The 18,021-nt window shown below is 33.7% G+C and overlaps 3 protein-coding genes and 2 pseudogenes across 3 annotated transcripts in view; 2 read left to right on the forward strand and 3 right to left on the reverse strand.

The window, feature by feature from the left end:
- LOC107875845 (protein AGENET DOMAIN (AGD)-CONTAINING P1) overlaps window positions 1-1,171 on the forward strand; it is a 1,616-nt gene extending 445 nt beyond the window's left edge. The window contains exon 2 of the mRNA XM_016722703.2: window positions 446-1,171. Coding sequence (XP_016578189.1) covers window positions 471-1,046 — 576 coding nt within the window. The 5' untranslated portion in view covers window positions 446-470 and the 3' untranslated portion in view covers window positions 1,047-1,171. The remainder of the gene's footprint in view (window positions 1-445) is intronic.
- Window positions 1,172-9,165: 7,994 nt separating this feature from the next.
- Window positions 9,166-9,352, reverse strand: LOC124899930 (annotated as a pseudogene).
- Window positions 9,353-10,080: 728 nt separating this feature from the next.
- Window positions 10,081-10,674, forward strand: LOC124899620 (annotated as a pseudogene).
- Window positions 10,675-11,855: 1,181 nt separating this feature from the next.
- Window positions 11,856-12,722, reverse strand: LOC107874700 (miraculin). Its single transcript, XM_016721459.2, has one exon. It carries the CDS (start codon window positions 12,651-12,653, stop codon window positions 12,057-12,059), a length of 597 nt encoding a protein of 198 aa, XP_016576945.1. The 5' UTR covers window positions 12,654-12,722; the 3' UTR covers window positions 11,856-12,056.
- Window positions 12,723-14,027: 1,305 nt separating this feature from the next.
- On the reverse strand, window positions 14,028-14,933 carry LOC107874699 (miraculin-like). Its single transcript, XM_016721457.2, has one exon. The coding sequence runs from the start codon at window positions 14,854-14,856 to the stop codon at window positions 14,179-14,181; it is 678 nt and encodes a 225-aa protein (XP_016576943.1). The 5' UTR covers window positions 14,857-14,933; the 3' UTR covers window positions 14,028-14,178.
- Window positions 14,934-18,021: the final 3,088 nt, after the last annotated feature.

Consider the following 18,021-nt stretch of genomic DNA (forward strand, 5'->3'; position numbering starts at 1 on the left):
CCCCCCCCCCCCCCCCCCCCCACTGCTAATTTTGACCCTTTCTATGTAGATGTTGACTTGATATCAACTTGTACCTCACCCCTCTGTGTGATTGTATGTCAAAGGACCCAATGTGCTTTGCTTTAAAATTTCTATACATGCTGTTGTTGTGAATAGAATCAACTACCAATAATGTCATGTTTGCTTGCCAATCTTGCGTGTCCTGATTCTCAAATTTGGAATCTGTGATTTGTCCATGTTTATGCATCTTTTAATGTGAGTTGTTTGGTAGCTCCATGAAACATCCCTTGTCTGCTGTATACCTGAACTACCTACTTCATTAGCTAATGCATCAGCAACTGTATTGCCTTCTCGGTAAATTTTCGTATTCCTTACCAAACTAAAATAAGAAAGCAATTTCCTTCTTTCACTAACAAAGCCTAATACTTGCTCACTTTTCATTCAGTTGAAAAATCGATCTTCACGTCACAATGGCCACAATCAGAGTGACAGAAAATAATTCAGAGCAACACCACCATTCACGAATGGAGACAATCTCAAAGGCAATAAAATCAATAGCATTCAAGAAACAACAGATAACTAGAGAATTCGAAAAGGGCGATCAAGTTGAAGTGGCTAGTCAAGAATATGGCTTCATAGGCTCTTACTATAGAGCAACTATTGTTTCTTCCGTTGGCCCTTACCATTACAAAGTCAAGTACAATACTCTCTTGACTGATGATAAATCCGCTCCACTAGAGGAGATTGTCACTGCAGCCGAGGTCCGCCCTGTGCCACCTGATCAACATGAAACACTTTCAGAGAATGGATTTTGCCGGTATGATATGGTTGATGTATTTGCCAACGATGGATGGTGGTTTGGATTTATCAGTGGAAAAGTTGGACAAGAGTACTACGTCTACTTCCCTACAACCGGAGATAACATTGCATATCCATCTCATGTGTTGAGATTTCATCAAGAATGGTCTAATGGCCAGTGGATCTTTCTTCCAAGACAAGGAAAGGATTTTCGACCTGCACTGATTTCGATTTCAAGAAACGTTTAATTTACTGTAGTGTAATGGGAATATGACTTATTAATCATTCTCCTTATGTTAATTCGTGTTTAGTTGCAAAATTGTTACGTATTTGATTTCTGATGATGCAACCATTTGATTTTTCTCTCTTTCCATTTCTTATGTCACATAGCTTCGCTCATCATACAATATTACAGTCAAAGCAGTGAGATTTATGTACCGCTATCTCTCATCCAAATTAACTGCCTCCTCAGTTAAAGAGGATTTTGTCACTTTAGCGATTCAAGACCAAATTTGATAATTATTATTTGTATAAATAACATAAATACCAACCTTTGGAAGTAATTATACTCTCTCCCACTTTTTTAATTACTTTTCTCTCCCTCCCTATTAATATACATAACATAATCGACATATACATAACATTTGTGTATATATTGGGATTTTTGTAATATGTTTAGGGAGTTCAGATTTTTTGTAATATTGAAAACATAAAGCTGTGTATTTGTGTAATTTTTAGTTAATATTATGAAAATGCAAGTATTTAAGAGGAAAAAAGCAGTCTATTTGTATTAAATAGAGGTTAACTTGATAAGTTTTACTCTTTCCGTTTCAAAATAATTGAATTGTTGGAATATGACACTTATCTTAAGAAAAAAGACAAAGACATAAATTGGTGATGTTTTTCCATTTTTGCCCTTTTCAAACTCCAAGACATTAGTAACGATTTGGAATTTATCCTTAGAAATTTAATTAATGAAGGGTAAAATTGGAAAAGATTTCCTACATCAATATTAAACAGTGAATAATTCATTTATTTTGAACACTAAAAAATAATTCAATAATTTAATTATTTTGGAACGAAGGAAGTACCTTGTAATTATTATTTTGTTCAATTGGTGTGGAAAGAGCAAAATCAATAGTTAAATGGGACGGAGGGAGTAATTTGTTGTAACATGATTTCTTCCTATTTGTCCTAATTTTGGTGGACACAATTACGTGGTAGCTGTGGTGATGGAAAATGATAGATATCCCGTGAAATTAGATGATGATTACACAAAATTTCACCAGACTGGAGAAATAAAACGAAATTAGGATTACAATTCGAGAAAAAAAAATGTAATTTATCAAATCTTTCATGTGTTGAATTTCTTGTGGCACACATTAATTATTATTAGTATTATTTTAAATCAAAAGTCACCAAAGCTTATAGTTCCATCACAAATACATACAAAAAAAAAAACATAACTTGGATAAGAACAGCCCTTAGCCTTAATTTTTTTTTTAGGAAAATGAGCCTGTGTAGCATTTTTAAAAAATAAACAGCTATAGTTTAATATTTTTTTTAAAAATATCAGTCGGATATAATATTTTCACCTTATAGTCATTTCCTCATGTGGGTCATTTTAGTCAATGTAGTTCAGATACAATTTATATACAATACTAATACAATTCATTGATACATTTTTCAACTTGGGTCACTCGACCCTTTTACAAATATTTCATTTTTTTTTGCTATAAATTTTTTAACTGAAAAAATATTCTGCTTTATTTTTATTGTTTAGAAATAATAATTAAATATAATTATATAAAACGGTATAATTGTTATATAGAATATGTATATAAGACATATGTATAGAAATTGTATAGTTCTATCAAATATGTATATGTATAAAATATATAGCAAGTGTATAAAAATTATATAACTATTGTATAAAATGTGTAAAAAGATATACAATTATTGTATAAGTTATATATCGAAACTGTATAATTTTCATATAAAATATTTATATTATAAGATATGTATAGCAAACTGTATAAAAGGTGTGTGGAAACGATATAAAACAAGCCAGCAAATTGAAATGGCCAGAAAGTGAAATTTAAATTTCATGATTATTTTTGCGGAAATAATTTAATTTGAAGTATTTATATTATCCTTTTAGTTTACTCCAACAAAATACTTAACAAGAAACTTTCCATATTTAACCGGAGAGCATGATAGATAAAGGCAATTTAACGGTTACTAGTTCAAGTCCCTAATAAGTTCGGAAAGGAAAAAAAAATCAAAACCGATTAGAATATGAAAATTGGAAATTTTCTACTCTTGTCATTCAAGTAAACCGAAAAAGAAAAAAAAAAAAAGGGAACAATTCCAATTCCCACTAACCGCCTATAAATTCAGTAGCAAAGCTTTCATAGTTCCTCACTTTTCAGTCAATTCAATCAATCTTCGCTATTACTCTCTCAATGGCAACAATCAAAGTGACAGAAAATAATTCAGAGCAACACCACCAATCAAGAATGGCGATAATCTCAAAGGCGATAAAATCAATAGCGTTCAAGAAGCAACAGATAACTAGAGAATTCCGAAAGGGCGATGAAGTTGAAGTGGCAAGTCAAGAATATGGATTCATAGGTTCTTACTACAAAGCAACTATTGTTTCTTCCACTGGCCTTTATCATTACAGAGTCAACTACAATACTCTCTTGACTGATGACGAGTCTGCGCCGCTGGAGGATGTTGTCACTGCAGCCGAGGTTCGCCCTGCGCCACCTGATCAACGTGAAATAATGGCTGAAAACAACTTCCGTCTGTATGATATGGTTGATGTATTTGCCAACGATGGATGGTGGTTTGGATTTATCAGTGGAAAAGCTGGACAAGAGTACTATGTCTACTTCCCTACAACAGGAGATAACATTGCTTATCCTTCTCATGTGCTGCGATTTCATCAAGAATGGTCCAAAGGCAAGTGGATCTTTCTTCCAAGACAAGGAAGGATTTTCGACTCACACTAATCTTGATTCCAAGAAATTCTTGATTTTACTGTTATGTGATATGTGATATGAGTGTACGGACTGAATCATTTTCGTTATGTCGTATTGAAAGAAAATTATCCGGTTTAGTCGCAAAATTTTTGTATGTGCTGATAAAGATTTGACATGTTGTGTCAAGGATCTATTGAAGAATGTGAAATGTTTATACTTTTATATTGAGAAACATGAATATATAATTTGTTACTATTTTAGCGTTGAGTTGTTCTAACAAGATGCATTACTTTTCTGTCATTTGATCAGTTTAACATTTTATCTAGAACATTGAACATATTCTATTATTAATTTAGAGAACATAGGTTCAATTACGTCTCTCAATAATGAGACGGCAACCGAAACAAGAAAATTCACAAACATATACTCTTTATGTTCTTGAATTCCCCTGACTTTTAATTTGAATATGTCCACATTCCCCTCATGTAATGGCTTGTTAGTGATACAGCTACAGCTAGACGAATCAGAAACTGAAAAAAAATAAAAAACGGAAGAAGGAATAAATTGAAATATTCCTTTCCAACCACGTCTCCTATATACTTCTCATGTTATTTATAGTAGATAAGAGTATCTGTGCAATGATAGTAAGTTTACATGCAAGTCTTTTTTTTCCAACAGCTACATAAACATCATTAATTTCGACATAATTTCTTTTTATTGTACTCTTGCTATCTTCTCCAATCGCTTCGATTTCCCTGGACGTGTCTTTTAGTCTGTAATAATGATGCTAGTTTTTCTCAGTTCTGGCCCATAGTCTGAAATGGGGGAAAACAGTAGAAGGAAACAAGAGTAAATGCTTAAAGAATTAGCGGATTATGAAGAAAGAATAGTGGTTGTTTCTATCGAAGGCACCATTGAATGAAAAAAAAAAGGACTTTGAAAGCTTTTGTTCAAGATGTTCAAGGTTCTTGAGCATGTTACATTCTAAGTAAATACTATACCTTTAATGTAAAAGAAAACTATGTATTTCTCCTTAGTAGCATACTTCTCTCTTATTCTCCTCTTGGAAGGAATGGAAACATTTGTTCTTTCTGGTTGGGCACAAGCCTAAAGCCTTGGGCAGAACTGTCGCTTTCCATACTTAAAATTATCAAAACATATAGTGTATGCAAAACATGTAGATATTAGTGTTAATCATGTTGAACTGAAAGCGTTTGGCACACCAAATCACCATTCAAGTAGTCTCCTTAACGGCAAAGCATTCATTTTGGAAACAAGTTTCGAGTTATGTAGCACTTGGATGGAGAACTTCCAATGGATGGACAACCTGTAAGCCGAGTGCTGGGAATTGTTGATTAATTGCCTCAGTTACTGGCAGTAAAATTTGACGCAGTTGTTGGACATTATCTAGCTTTTTTTTAGCCATGTTGGACATTATTCAATTTTTTTAAGTCATGTTCTGTTAACTCCAGACCCTACTTTGTGGGAGCATATTGGGTTTGTTGTTACTGTATGTTTTGTTAACTTAGTTTAGTGGCTGATTTTTAGATGTTAATGGTTTAGTTGTTTTTGGATATTACTGATCATGGAATCATGAACAAAATAGTGGCTTATTTATAGGCTTTAGTTATTGCATTTTTTTAGTATTTAAGCACCACTTCAGATTAATGAAAAATCAACCTTTGTGCACTAAATTATTTGTTCTCTTCTTTCTTTGTTTGTTTTCACTTCAAAGAGTTGAAGTTAACCTTACAACTCCAACAAATTGGTATCAAGAGCTCTCTTCTTGAGAGACCTGCATTTGAGAGAAACATATCTTTCTCGTCTTGTTTTTTCTTCTATGGATTCAGAGACTCCTTTCACTGCACTAGCACCACTTGTCTTCAAAGATGAAAGCTATCATGTCTGGGCAGCAAAAATGGAGGCACATATGGAGGCAAATAGTTTGTGGGAAGCTGTTGAGGAGGACTACGAGGTTCCTCCCTTACCTGAAAATCCAACCATGGCGCAGATGAGGAATCACAAGGAAAAGAAAACAAGAAAATCAAAGGCTAGAGCAACGTTATTCGCTACAGTCTCATCTGAAATCTTTGTCAGGATTATGACATTGAAATCAGCTTTTGAGGTCTGGAATTTCCTAAAGAAAGAATATGAAGGAGATGAACGGATCAAAGGTATGCGTACTCTTAACCTGATCCGAGAATTTAAACTTCAGAAGATGAAGGATTCAGAGACAATCAAAGAGTATTCTAATAGATTACTCAACATTGCCAACAATGTAAGATTACTTGGCTTTGAATTTCATGATTTTAGATTGGTTCAAAAAATTCTAGTAACAGTCCTCGAATGGTTTGAAACAACTATTTCCGTACTGGAAAATTCTAAGGATTTGTCACAGATTAGTTTGACAGAACTATTGAATGCTTTGCAGGCACAAGAACAGAGAAGACTTATAAGGTCCGAAGGATCTGTTGAGGATGCACTACCTGCAAAAGTTCAATCAAATCAGGAAAACCAAGGAAAGAAGAAGTGGAACAACAAGAAAAACTCAGGTTCTCATTCTCCTGGGATCAATAGGGGAGCAAAACATGATTTTCCTCCTTGCAAGCATTGTGGAAAGAAGGGTCATCCACCGTTCAAATGCCGGAGAAGGCCAGACCAACAGTGTGAGAAATGTCAGCAGATGGGACATCATCAGAAGGTTTGCAAGAACAACACTCAGCAAACTAATGTTGCACAGGTAGCTAATTAGAAAGATGAAGAGCAACTCTTTATAGTGACATGTTTGGCAACTAGCTACTCGATTGATAAGTGGCTTATTGACAGTGGTTGCACAAACCACATGACATTTTATCGTGATCTCTTCAAGGAGTTGGATACTTCAGTGATTTCCAAAGTACAAGTTGGTAATGAAGATTATATTTCTGCTGAAGGCAAAAAGGTACTGTGAAAATGAAATGCTCCTCAGGTACAAAACTAATCAAAGATATGTTTTTTGTACCTAATATTAGTCATAGTCTGTTAAGTGTTGGCGAGATGCTTGAGAATGGTTTCAAACTTCTCTTTGAATCCAATTACTGTCAAATCAAGGATGAAGATGACAAAAACTTATTCAAGGTAATGATAAAGGGAAGGAGCTTTATATTGGATCTTTTAGATCATGAGCAAAAAACTTATTTTGCAACTAAGATCAATGCACAAGTTTCTCACAAAAGACTCGAACATTTCAACCATGCTGCTGTAATTAACTCACAAAAGAAAGATTTGGTTCGAGGGCTGCCTAATCTTGAAGCCGAAATACCAGATTGCAAAACTTGTCAATTTGGCAAGCAAGCAAGGCTACCTTTTAAGAAAGCAACCTGGAGAGCCACCGAGAAGCTAAAATTAATCCAGACAAATCTGACTAGTCCTCACCGAACTCCATCACTCAAAGGGAGTGCTTTCCCTCCCTCCCCCGAATGGGGCCCTACGCGGCGCGAATCCAAATTAGTCAAACTCCAATACGGATATCGAACACCGAATGAAAAAAAAAATACTACAAAACGGATCTTCCACTGGCAGATATGTTTACCAAAGCCTTGTCAAAGAGCAGATTTAAATTTCTCAGAGAAAAATTTGAAATTTGCAGCAACTGAAGCAAGGAGGAGTGTTGATTAATTGCCTCAGTTACTGCAGTAAAATTTGAAGCAGTTGCTGGACATTATCCAGCTTTTTTTAGCCATGTTGGACATTATCCAATTTTTTAAGTCATGTTCTGTTAACTTAGTTTAGTGGCTGATTTTTAGATGTTAGTGGTTTAGTTGTTTTTGGATATTGCTGATCATAGAATCATGTACAAAGTAGTGGCTTATTTATAGGCTTTAGTTATTACATTTTTTAAGTATTTAAGCACCACTTCAGATTAATGAAAAATCAACCTTTGTGTAGTAAATTATTTGTTCTCTTCTTTCTTTGTTTGTTTTCACTTCAAAGAGCTGAAGTTAACCTTACAACTCCAACAGGAATAACAAAAAAGAAGGACCATCTTAGGCCCAAAGGATCAGGTTCAAGAACGATCATCTACTGCACCACAACTCGAGGAGCCATGTTTCGAGTTATGTAGCATTTGGACGGATCGGAGAACTTCCAATGGATGGCCAACCTAGCTTTTTGAAAACCTTTTTCCCTCTATATACTTTATATACTTTCTCAGCCGCACACTAGCATACTAACATATGGTGAGTTAGTTTAAATGCAGGCGTCAAGCCATTTAGCCGGGTTACGGGTTGGTGAAGTCAGTATTCGCGAAGGAAGAATGCTCTTCATCTCCCCTCGCCGTAATTATCTCTGGAAGTCGCCCCTACCAATAACTTCCTGTACTGCTCCGCCACCTTTATGTTGGTGATCAAGATATCATCACCTAATAAAGCGTAATCAGTAGAAGGAGCTGTCTGTTGCGTTCGAAATCGAGAGGGCGTCATGCGGAAGCTTAAAGTTTGCAAACCATGAGATGATAAATCAGACGACAAAGAACATAATACTTAAAAACATTAAATTATTATATGTTTTGGTCAATCAACCTACATATTATAAAACCTAATAGTGAAAAACATTAAACCTATTAGGAAAAATCTTCCCCTAAATAAAACTCTTTAAAGACTACATTGTGGAGTCTCTTATTATTATGGTATGAGAAGGGGTTCTTCTATTTATAGATGTCCAAAACCTTTCCTCCAAGAAAGAGGTTTGCCAAATATGAAAAAGTTTTATATTTTTCTTTTAGGAAAAATAAAAGTAATTATGGTACTACTTTTATTTTCCTTCAATAGAAAATTAAAACTAAATTTTGGTAAGAAAATCAAGGCAAAAACTCTAACACTGTCCTCGTTAGGTATGCATATTTTGCAGCCAACCACACTATATAGTGGTGTGACAATAAAAAGAGGGACCAGGATCCATAGTAACGGAGAGGCTGTCCAGTAAGAAAGGCTATCGAGGCTTACACCTCCCTAATACAGGACCTAAAAAAAGGCTTTCAGTAGCGCACTTAGAATCTAAGCCTTTTGAAGCGCCAGTAGTTGTAGCTGTGGCCACACCCACCCTTTCGTTCTTATCGCTCCGGATTCCGATCTATATGACCTTCGGGCGGTACAAAGTAAACCTCTTTTTTAGAAGCAGGTAGTAACCTAACCTTTAAGAATTTGTTCAAGGGAGGACCTCTGATCTATCAATGGAAAGATCTCCATGTGTGGCGTAGGCCCAAAGGATCAGGTCCAAGAACGATCATCTACTGCACCACAACTCGAGGAGCCATGTTTCGAGTTATGTAGCATTTGGATGGAGAACTTCCAATGGATGGCCAACCTGTAAGCCACGTGCTGGGAATAATAAAAAAGAAGGGAGTCTGTCAGACCGCCACGAGACCATCTTAGGCCCGAAGGATCAGGTCCAAGAACGATCATCTACTGCACCACAACTCGAGGAGCCATGATGTCGTCTGTTTTCATCAACTTGGTTTCTGGTCTCCTTAGAAATCAAGGATACAGTGGTACGAGCCTACAGAACAGATCCTGTTCAAGTAAGGTCGAACCCAATTTAAGGCAAATAATGCCTTATAAGGGCAGAGCTTATGTGTTGCACTGCTGATGTGGGAGAAATATATTGGATCAATTCTCAACTTAGCTAACTGTACAATCTTCAATCTCACCTCGTCCAAGTACTACAAAAGCAGTGAGATTTACTCCCAGCTGACTCAAACACCCATAAACAAATAGAGCTTACTTTTCTGGTTTTGATTCTTTACAGGGAAAAAATTATATATATGTACTAATTTGTTGTAAGGTGAAGATCATCAATTATCAATTTCGTAGAAATCATCCCAATTCCCCGACTCAATTTGTTTGTCTTACTTTCCTTTTTAGTTAAAAAATGTATTATTTCTTTTTTTGTATCTCTTTAATTTCAACTTTCCACGTGACATGTTCAATACTACACAATTAAAGAATTACTTTCTTAAACTTCGAAAATAGTCAAAATAAGACAAACAAATTAAAACTGAGGGAGTATTTGTTACTTAACCATGATAAACTTCAATGGTTTGGGATTAAACAATCAGCTAGTAACACAAAGTTGACATGTCTTGTGCTGCTGCTGGGCTCCTTAGACAAATATTATCAATCAAAACAATCAGCTAGGAACTCCTTGAATTCCTCATTTGATATAAAAGAAAAAAAGTTTTAATTAAACCAAAATACAACCAATGTGCTATTTTTCTTATATAAAAACACTAATCACATATATTTCAAATATCCCCCCCATAAGAAAAAAGCATTACTCACAAAGTTTCAGTAAAAAATGAATAAGGTATTTCTACTACTTCTTCTCTATGTCTTTGCCATCTTCACAATTTTTTGCCTTTGTGAAGCATCATTTAGTTCTTCTTCACCTGAACCTGTCCCGATTCTTGACATAAATGGCAAAATTCTTCGCGCACACACTCAATATTTCGTAGTACCAGCAAATCACAAAGATGGTGGGATTTCTTTAGAAACCACTGGCAATGAGAAATGTCAACTTGGTGTAGTACAAGAAACATTCGACGTGCATGGAGGCGCTGTGACATTATTCCCCGTGGACCCAAAGATTTAAACATCGCGATTTTCAGCACCCACGGGTGTGGTGATCAATCCACAGTGTGGCAACTTGAGAAGTATGACACAGAAACAGGCAAATATTTTATTAAGTTGAGAAGCATGGACGTGGTTACAAGTTTGTTTATTGCCCTTTTTCAGTGTGCACTTACTGTAAATTCATTTGCAAAGATGTTGGAGTTTATATGGTGAATGGACAGAGACGTTTGGCACTCAGCAATATCCCTCTTGTGTTCAATTTCAAAAAGTCATATATTTAGAGTAAGGGCATGGCCAATGACCTCTTGAAATCGAATAAATTAAATAGTAATAATAATCATTAGAATAAGAACAATAAGTTGTTCTATGTGAAAAAACAATGATGTAATAAGGAGAGCCTAAGCTATATATGTTTTTATTTCTTCTTGTTGCTGTTATTGCCTCTGAGTGGTACGGTGAATATACTACATGTATTTTGCAATCCCTTTGCCTTCAATTTGCGCTACAAACATTACGAGTTTCGTTTGATGTACAAGGGCTAAAATTTGATATTACTGAAAGACTTTATTATTACAATTTTTCTTTTCAATGTGGTAAAAGTTTTTTATGATAGGTTTATACTACATAACACCATGGTGTATCATAAATCACAAAACATTTATGGAAGGTACTATAGTCTTAAGAGATAGACTTACTTTATCATTTTGACTTAAACAGTTAAACTCCTACGAAATGATCATGAGAACCGAAAATCGAAACTATTCTAAATATAAAATTTGGACTAATTATACTAGCTAGATGATACGAGATAAAATATGAAAACAAAACACAAGTACGAAAATTGAAAGACGATAAGGTAAACGGATAAAAGATAGACATGCACAAGGAGAAATCGTAAACAAATCAACAGTATATTAAATCAAATGTCCTTAATTAAACGATTAACCTAAACAAGCACCGAATTCCTACGAAGAACTAGTTAGAGGGAGATTAAACCCCTCACAACCAATGTGTCTAAGCAACAATGAAAACTCCCAACAAGCTATTGTAAGCACGCACAAGTGTTTTCTTCATCAAAAATTATCTCTAAAGTTTCGTCAATTACCTTCTGTTAGAATCTTCGGGGTAATTCGACTTGTATCACTATACACCCATTAATATGACTCAGTTTCGAATATACCCCCTATAATACAGAAATCCTACACGTACATCCATCTTGTTTGGATGGTTGTTACTTACATGTAGTGTATTGTGTTGTTAGTTCAAATATTATGTTTATTTTGATTGTTACTTAAGTTTTATCATATAATTAAATTTTTCATTATGTAACGATGAAAAGTCTTATTTTAGGTTATGATCGATTTAGTGTGATTAATTGCATATATCATTGCCTTCTTTTCTTCTCAGTTCTCATTTTATCATCGCCTATTATCTAATAATCAAGCTTTATCCTTATCGCACCTTTTTATAACAACTTGATCTACCCCTGAGGCCAGACCTTAGAATTGCTGATTTGTGACATAATGTAACAACGAAAAATGATACAGTAATCTATCAAACACCATATTCCTTAATCATGAAATCATGATTATTATTATTATTTGAAGGACAAGTTCTTATCATCCTCATTAGTCCTATCATTTGGTAGAGTGAGATTAATTGTTCAACGACCTATAAGAATTTCCTTCTTAAAGTTGAACACAAGAGGGACATTGTTAAGCCCCAAACGCATTTGACCATTAACCATACGAACTCCAACATCCTTACAAACAACTTTACAGTAAACAAACTTGTAACCCCTCCCATACTTCTCAATCCTGAACCAATTCCTCCTACTCTTAGGACCAACATTAATGAAAAACTTCCCCCTTTTCGAATCATCGTACTTCTCTAGCTGCCACATTGTCGAATTAAGACAGTCGTAGGTGCTGTAAATTGCAACATTTAAATCAGTGGACACACGTACTACGCCTTTCTTTTTTTCGACTGGGATTAATTCTAGGCCATGGCCATGTGGTTCAACGTAACGTTTTGGTATGACACTTAGTTGACATGCCTCGTTGTCGATGGTTTCTACGGCAACGCCACCGTATTTTTCACCGTTTACTGGTACGATAAAGTACGTTTTCTCTGTTCGGAGAAGTTTGCCATCTGTGTCACGAATTGGTCCAGGTGAGGAAGAAGCTTCACTAAGCCAAGAATTTGTGAAGATAGCAAAATAAAAAGAGAAAAACAGTACTAATAGGAATATCTTCTTCATTTTGTTGAAACTTTGTGATATGATCACTATTTTTATGTTCTTGTGATGGAGAATTTTGTATGGACACTTAAGACATGTGAATTGTGATTTTATAAAGGAAATATAGCACATTGGTTTTGGATTTTTGTTAAACCTTGGGGACGTGCCTAAAATGGCTATCGGTGTTTGACTTTGACTTTGTGTTATTTTTTTGACTTTCTTTTTGTCTACTGATGTATTTCTTTTTTTTTTTTCGGGCGGCGGGGGGGGGGGGGGGGGGGGGGGGGGTTTCCCTGTGGTATTAGCACAACATTTAAGAGAAAATTGAGATTTTTAAAATATGCGGTTTAAACTTTTTTTTTAATGTACACTATTTTAGTTTGGACTCTCTATAATTAATAGTAACATTTTATTACAATAGCTATGTATTTTGTAAAACTAATTTTTCATATTATATTAATATATCTTATATTATAATGTATTGTTCAGTAGCAATCAAAAATGAGATATTATTATTAAGTGATCTATAATTATAATTAAAGATTCTCGAGGTACACCAAAATAGTCATCCTATATCCTTACAAGTTACAATCTCTTCCAATAAGGAGAGTTCAATTTGCATTTTGCATCTCTAAAATATTTGTTCTTTTTCCATTTGTATTTATCCTTTTTTTTTTCGGCAAGTTTCTCCCTAATCTATTACTTCATCGTAAACAGGAAAATATGCCATTTATACTCTCATCATGTGATGGGTATGACAAGAAGAATATTATATATATTTTAATCCAAATGTCTTGTGCAATAATATGTATGTATACACTTTGTATATTTTTGTAAACTAGATTGTTGAATGGTTCATGCCCCTAATTTTAGCAAAAGAATATGATAAATTAGAGAGTTAATCATAAAAATATAGAGTAAGGCAGGTGGAATGCAAGAATCTCGAGTAAAATTTTCAAATGATCATCCAAAGTAAGTGAAATTGTATAATATGAAATTATTTATTTTATTTTTACATCAATAAATTCATTCATTTTAAATTTTATTTCTTACAAAATCACCCCAATCAGAAAAGATATACTCGGCACCGAAAATATATCATGGCTCCTTTGGGGCCTCCGACTCAAGATCAGGTGAGAGCATTGAAGGAAGGGACTAGAGCTTTAGCAAAGAACATTACTCTCTTCATTTTAATTTATTTGTCTGATTTTGACTTGATATAGAACTTTCTTTTAATTTTAAATTAAAGATATGTAGAATGTATCAAAATGTCTTTTAATATTGTGGTCTTAAAATTAAAAAGTTGTCAAAAAATAATGAAGAAGAAAGAGATATTCTTTTTTAGACGAATTAAAAAACATGAAAACAAATAAATTATAATGAAGGGAGTAGTAGTTTATTAAGAAAGTGCCTGCATTAGGAAAGGGCACTCGATTTTTATTACATCACTATTATTTAAAAGACAAGTTATTGTCATAATTAATATTACTAGTACTTTGGTAGATTTAACTTATTTAATACTAAGTGTTTCTTCAATATGATGTAATCAAGAAGTGAATTGCCTTTTGAAGTTGAACACAAAAGGAACATCACTGAGCACCAAACGTCTCTGTCCATTGACCATATCAACACCAACATCTTTGCAAATGACTTTACAGTAACTACACACTGAAAAAGGGCAATAAACAAACTTGTAACCATGTCCATACTTCTCAATTTTGAACCAATTCCTTATTGTTTGAGGACCAGGATTTCCATCAACTCCACCAACGTTAACGAAATATTTCCCTGTCGATGGATCATACTCCTCAAGTTTCCACACAGTCGATTGACGACATTCGTAGGCACTGAAAATCGCAACATTTAAATCAGTCGATACACGTATTACGCCTTTCTTTTTGTCCACAGGGATAAATTCGAGGATATTACCATTTTCATCGTATTTTTCTTCTACGACACCAAGTTGACATGTCTCATTGCCAATGGTTTCTACAGCGAGGCCGCCATTTTCGCGGTTTAGTGGTACTATGTAATACATAGTGTGTGTTCGGAGAATTTTGCCATTTATGTCTAGCACTGGTTCAGGTGCGGAGGATGCTTTACTAAGCCAAGAATTAGTGAAGATGGCTAGTAATAATATTAGCAAAATATTCTTCTTCATTTTCTGAAAATTTGTAAGTAGTAGTGATATTTTGTTTTGTGAGGCGTCGATGGAATTTTGCATGGATAGTTAGAGATGTGGATTGTGTTTTTTATAGAGAAAATAGCACATTGATTGTGAATTTTGGTTTAAAACTTAGGGTGTCAAAAAATATTGATGGTGTTTGAACCTGTGCATATTTTTATATATAATTAATCTTTTTTGTTTTGCATGCATGTTTTTTTTTTTTTTTTTCTGTTCTTTTCTAATCTAATGAGCAAATCTAGGAGTTCCTAGCAGATTGTTTTGATGAATAATATTTCTGGGGGAGGTCTGTCATGGTTTCTATGTAATAACTAAAGACTAAGGTCTCATTTGTTTGCGAGGTTTGAATTTGAATGATTTTGACTTTAGACCATTAAATACATTTATTTTTTATTAAGGTTTTAACTCTTAATAGGTCTGAATAGGTTTTAATGATTCAGATCTAGAATCAAGTCTTAATAGGTTTGAAGGGATATTCTGGTGATGGATAATATTCACCACTCTATTCATATTCAGCATTCACCATCACTAACCACCTCTGCCACCATCACCATTGTCAACCACCACCACCATCACTATTGAAAAAAATACCGCTACCAACCACAATTGTCAATCGCTATCATACCTACTATCTCTTTTATTCTAATTAAATTCACCGCCACCACTGCCGTCAACACCACCACAGTCAGCAACCACTATCGGTCAATCCCTACTACCAACCAACTCATCTATCACCACTAGCACCACCACTAACTACCGCTAATACATCACAATCTCTACACATTCTTTGGCCTCCACCACCATTGTCACTAGTAACACCACCTCTACCACCACTTCAACCAGTACCATCGCTACAATTTATCTCTACTAACAATAATCATCTCCACCATCACGACAAATGACATCTCCAACTCGCACCAATACATCGTCAATCATCATGCATTCATGTTTCAGCCAACATAATCAAAATCTTAAACTACTAACATCAAGCAACGTCACATCACAACAACCACCACCACCATCAATTGCCACCATCATAACAGTCACTACAATACCAACCATCACAATTATCACCACCAACATTATTAATCACTAACATCAATCATCGTCACCACAACCACCATTATAAGTCATTTCCACTATCACTAACAAACATAAATGTTTTTTCTCAATCAGATACTAATAATTTTGTTGAATTAAATTACATACTTTTTAATATATAATTAATTTTTTGTTATGTATACAAATAATTTTTTTTTACGCAAACAGTGTTAATCATTCAGTTTTCAGAACTAGAAACATCTTAATCATTTAAATGTGCATTCAGATTTAGACGTTTGAATCTTAAAAAAAACAAATGGAGCCTAAATCTCACTAATAATGCATAATGTTTATCACAAGGAAAAAGTGAAAAGCCACAAAAAAATTGACAACATTCTGTCTTCATCAACTTTCCAAAACAACATTTGGGTCCTTAAATATTGATAAACTATGCAAAAGTGGAGAAAATATTGTCTGGAAATATAAAACTGCTCAACAATGAAAATAAGAAATCATCAATATGAAAACAAAATTGAAAATCATCTATACCCGCTTTATTTTGTTTTCCTAAACATTTATTACATTGTTTTTAATGGATATATGATCTAGGTGCTTAAAGAAAGTTTTTAGTTAATATATGCATGGATTGTGAGAAATATTCATACAACCAGATCATTTAAAAAATAACTAATAAACTTTAATTGACAGGCAACTAGGATGAGCTTAAGTAATTTTCATACTAGATATACACTGGTAGTCTTAAAAAATTTACATTGTTTTGCTATAGAGATTATTTCAAATATAAATTATAACTTTAAATTATTGTAAGTATCTGTTTAACAATCTGATTTATTATTTAAATTCAAAATTGAGATACAGAATTTGTATGCTTGAAAAGTAAGTTTGAAAAGTATCTCACATAAAATTAAATTTAAAGAGTATCTCAAGTTTTTATTTTATTTACAAAATTTTAGTTTTTTATCTAATTAAGTGAAATTCATGTTTGAATACGAAATTTTGGTATAAAGGGGTCTGACTATGAATTCCACTCAAAAGCTGCAAAAGAAATAACATGTCATTCAGCAAATTAAAGTATTATTCTAATATTGTGGATTAGACAAACCATATGCAACCACCTCATATTGTCTCCCTCTCATCAGTATCTAGCTACAAACAAATGACATTATATCCTTTGTTGCTTTTTATACCACGTTATTAATTATTACTTGAAATTTTAAATAATATAATTTCTCAGAACTATTTTCTCAAGTATGTTATGAATAAATTATATTTCTCAAAAATCATAATTATCTACACTATGCAACACTTTTTAAAATTAATTTCAACAAGTCAGTAACTGCAAACTCAACTTTGAGTCAAAAAATGTGATGTTTTCATATAGTAGTCATCATTAGAGTAATGTGCCAAATCCAACGTTGCAATGCCCCAAAAAAAGTTCTCCACTTGATACATATTTTTATAATAAAATGTTTACAATTGACCCTTTTCACTTTCCTATGAATTATTTTCTTAAAATAAAGTTACAGAACCAAGATCCATTTGATTTAAAAACAATTAGTCTTAGCTTTACAATATTCTCGAAAAAATAAAAGTAGCTCTAAGTTAAGGTTTATCCAACCAGTATAAGAAATATTTTTCTCAAGCCAATTTTTCAAGAACTTAACCAAACCGCGGATCTAGGTGTAAATTTGTGGTACTTTGATACTCATTAAATTCAATATGAATAAAGTATAATTATGTAAGAAATATATAAAAAGTTGGTATATAATGTAAAATAGCACCCTCAAAATCAAGAAGATGGCTAGGTGATTTGATTTTCAAGCGGAACTTTAAAGTGTTGGGTGTCAATATATATATGTTCAAAGTTTCGATCGTCTTAAACACTCACGACCTCTAAATTCTGTGTCCACCACTCTAACCAAATACATATAAAACCTAAAACCAAATATTCAAACCGAACTTCAGTATTGCTGATGAATATATGGTCAGAATATATATTCAAAATTGTCATTCTAAGTTTCTGACCGTATCTCTCAAAAGCGTTAAGCCATCTGACGAAAAATGTATTGATTTATTAGCAGGGGCGAATCCAGAATTTTCAGTGATGGGGTTCAGTAGTACATATACGGACTAATCGAAGGG

The sequence above is a fragment of the Capsicum annuum genome, chromosome 6 (genome assembly GCF_002878395.1).
Source record: "Capsicum annuum cultivar UCD-10X-F1 chromosome 6, UCD10Xv1.1, whole genome shotgun sequence".
NCBI lineage: Eukaryota > Viridiplantae > Streptophyta > Magnoliopsida > Solanales > Solanaceae > Capsicum > Capsicum annuum.

Excerpts from the sequence above, each read along its gene's own strand:
- LOC107874700 (XM_016721459.2), bottom strand. The coding sequence starts at position 12,653 with ATGAAGAAGATATTCCTATTAGTACTGTTTTTCTCTTTTTATTTTGCT.
- LOC107874699 (XM_016721457.2), bottom strand. The coding sequence starts at position 14,856 with ATGCAAAATTCCATCGACGCCTCACAAAACAAAATATCACTACTACTT.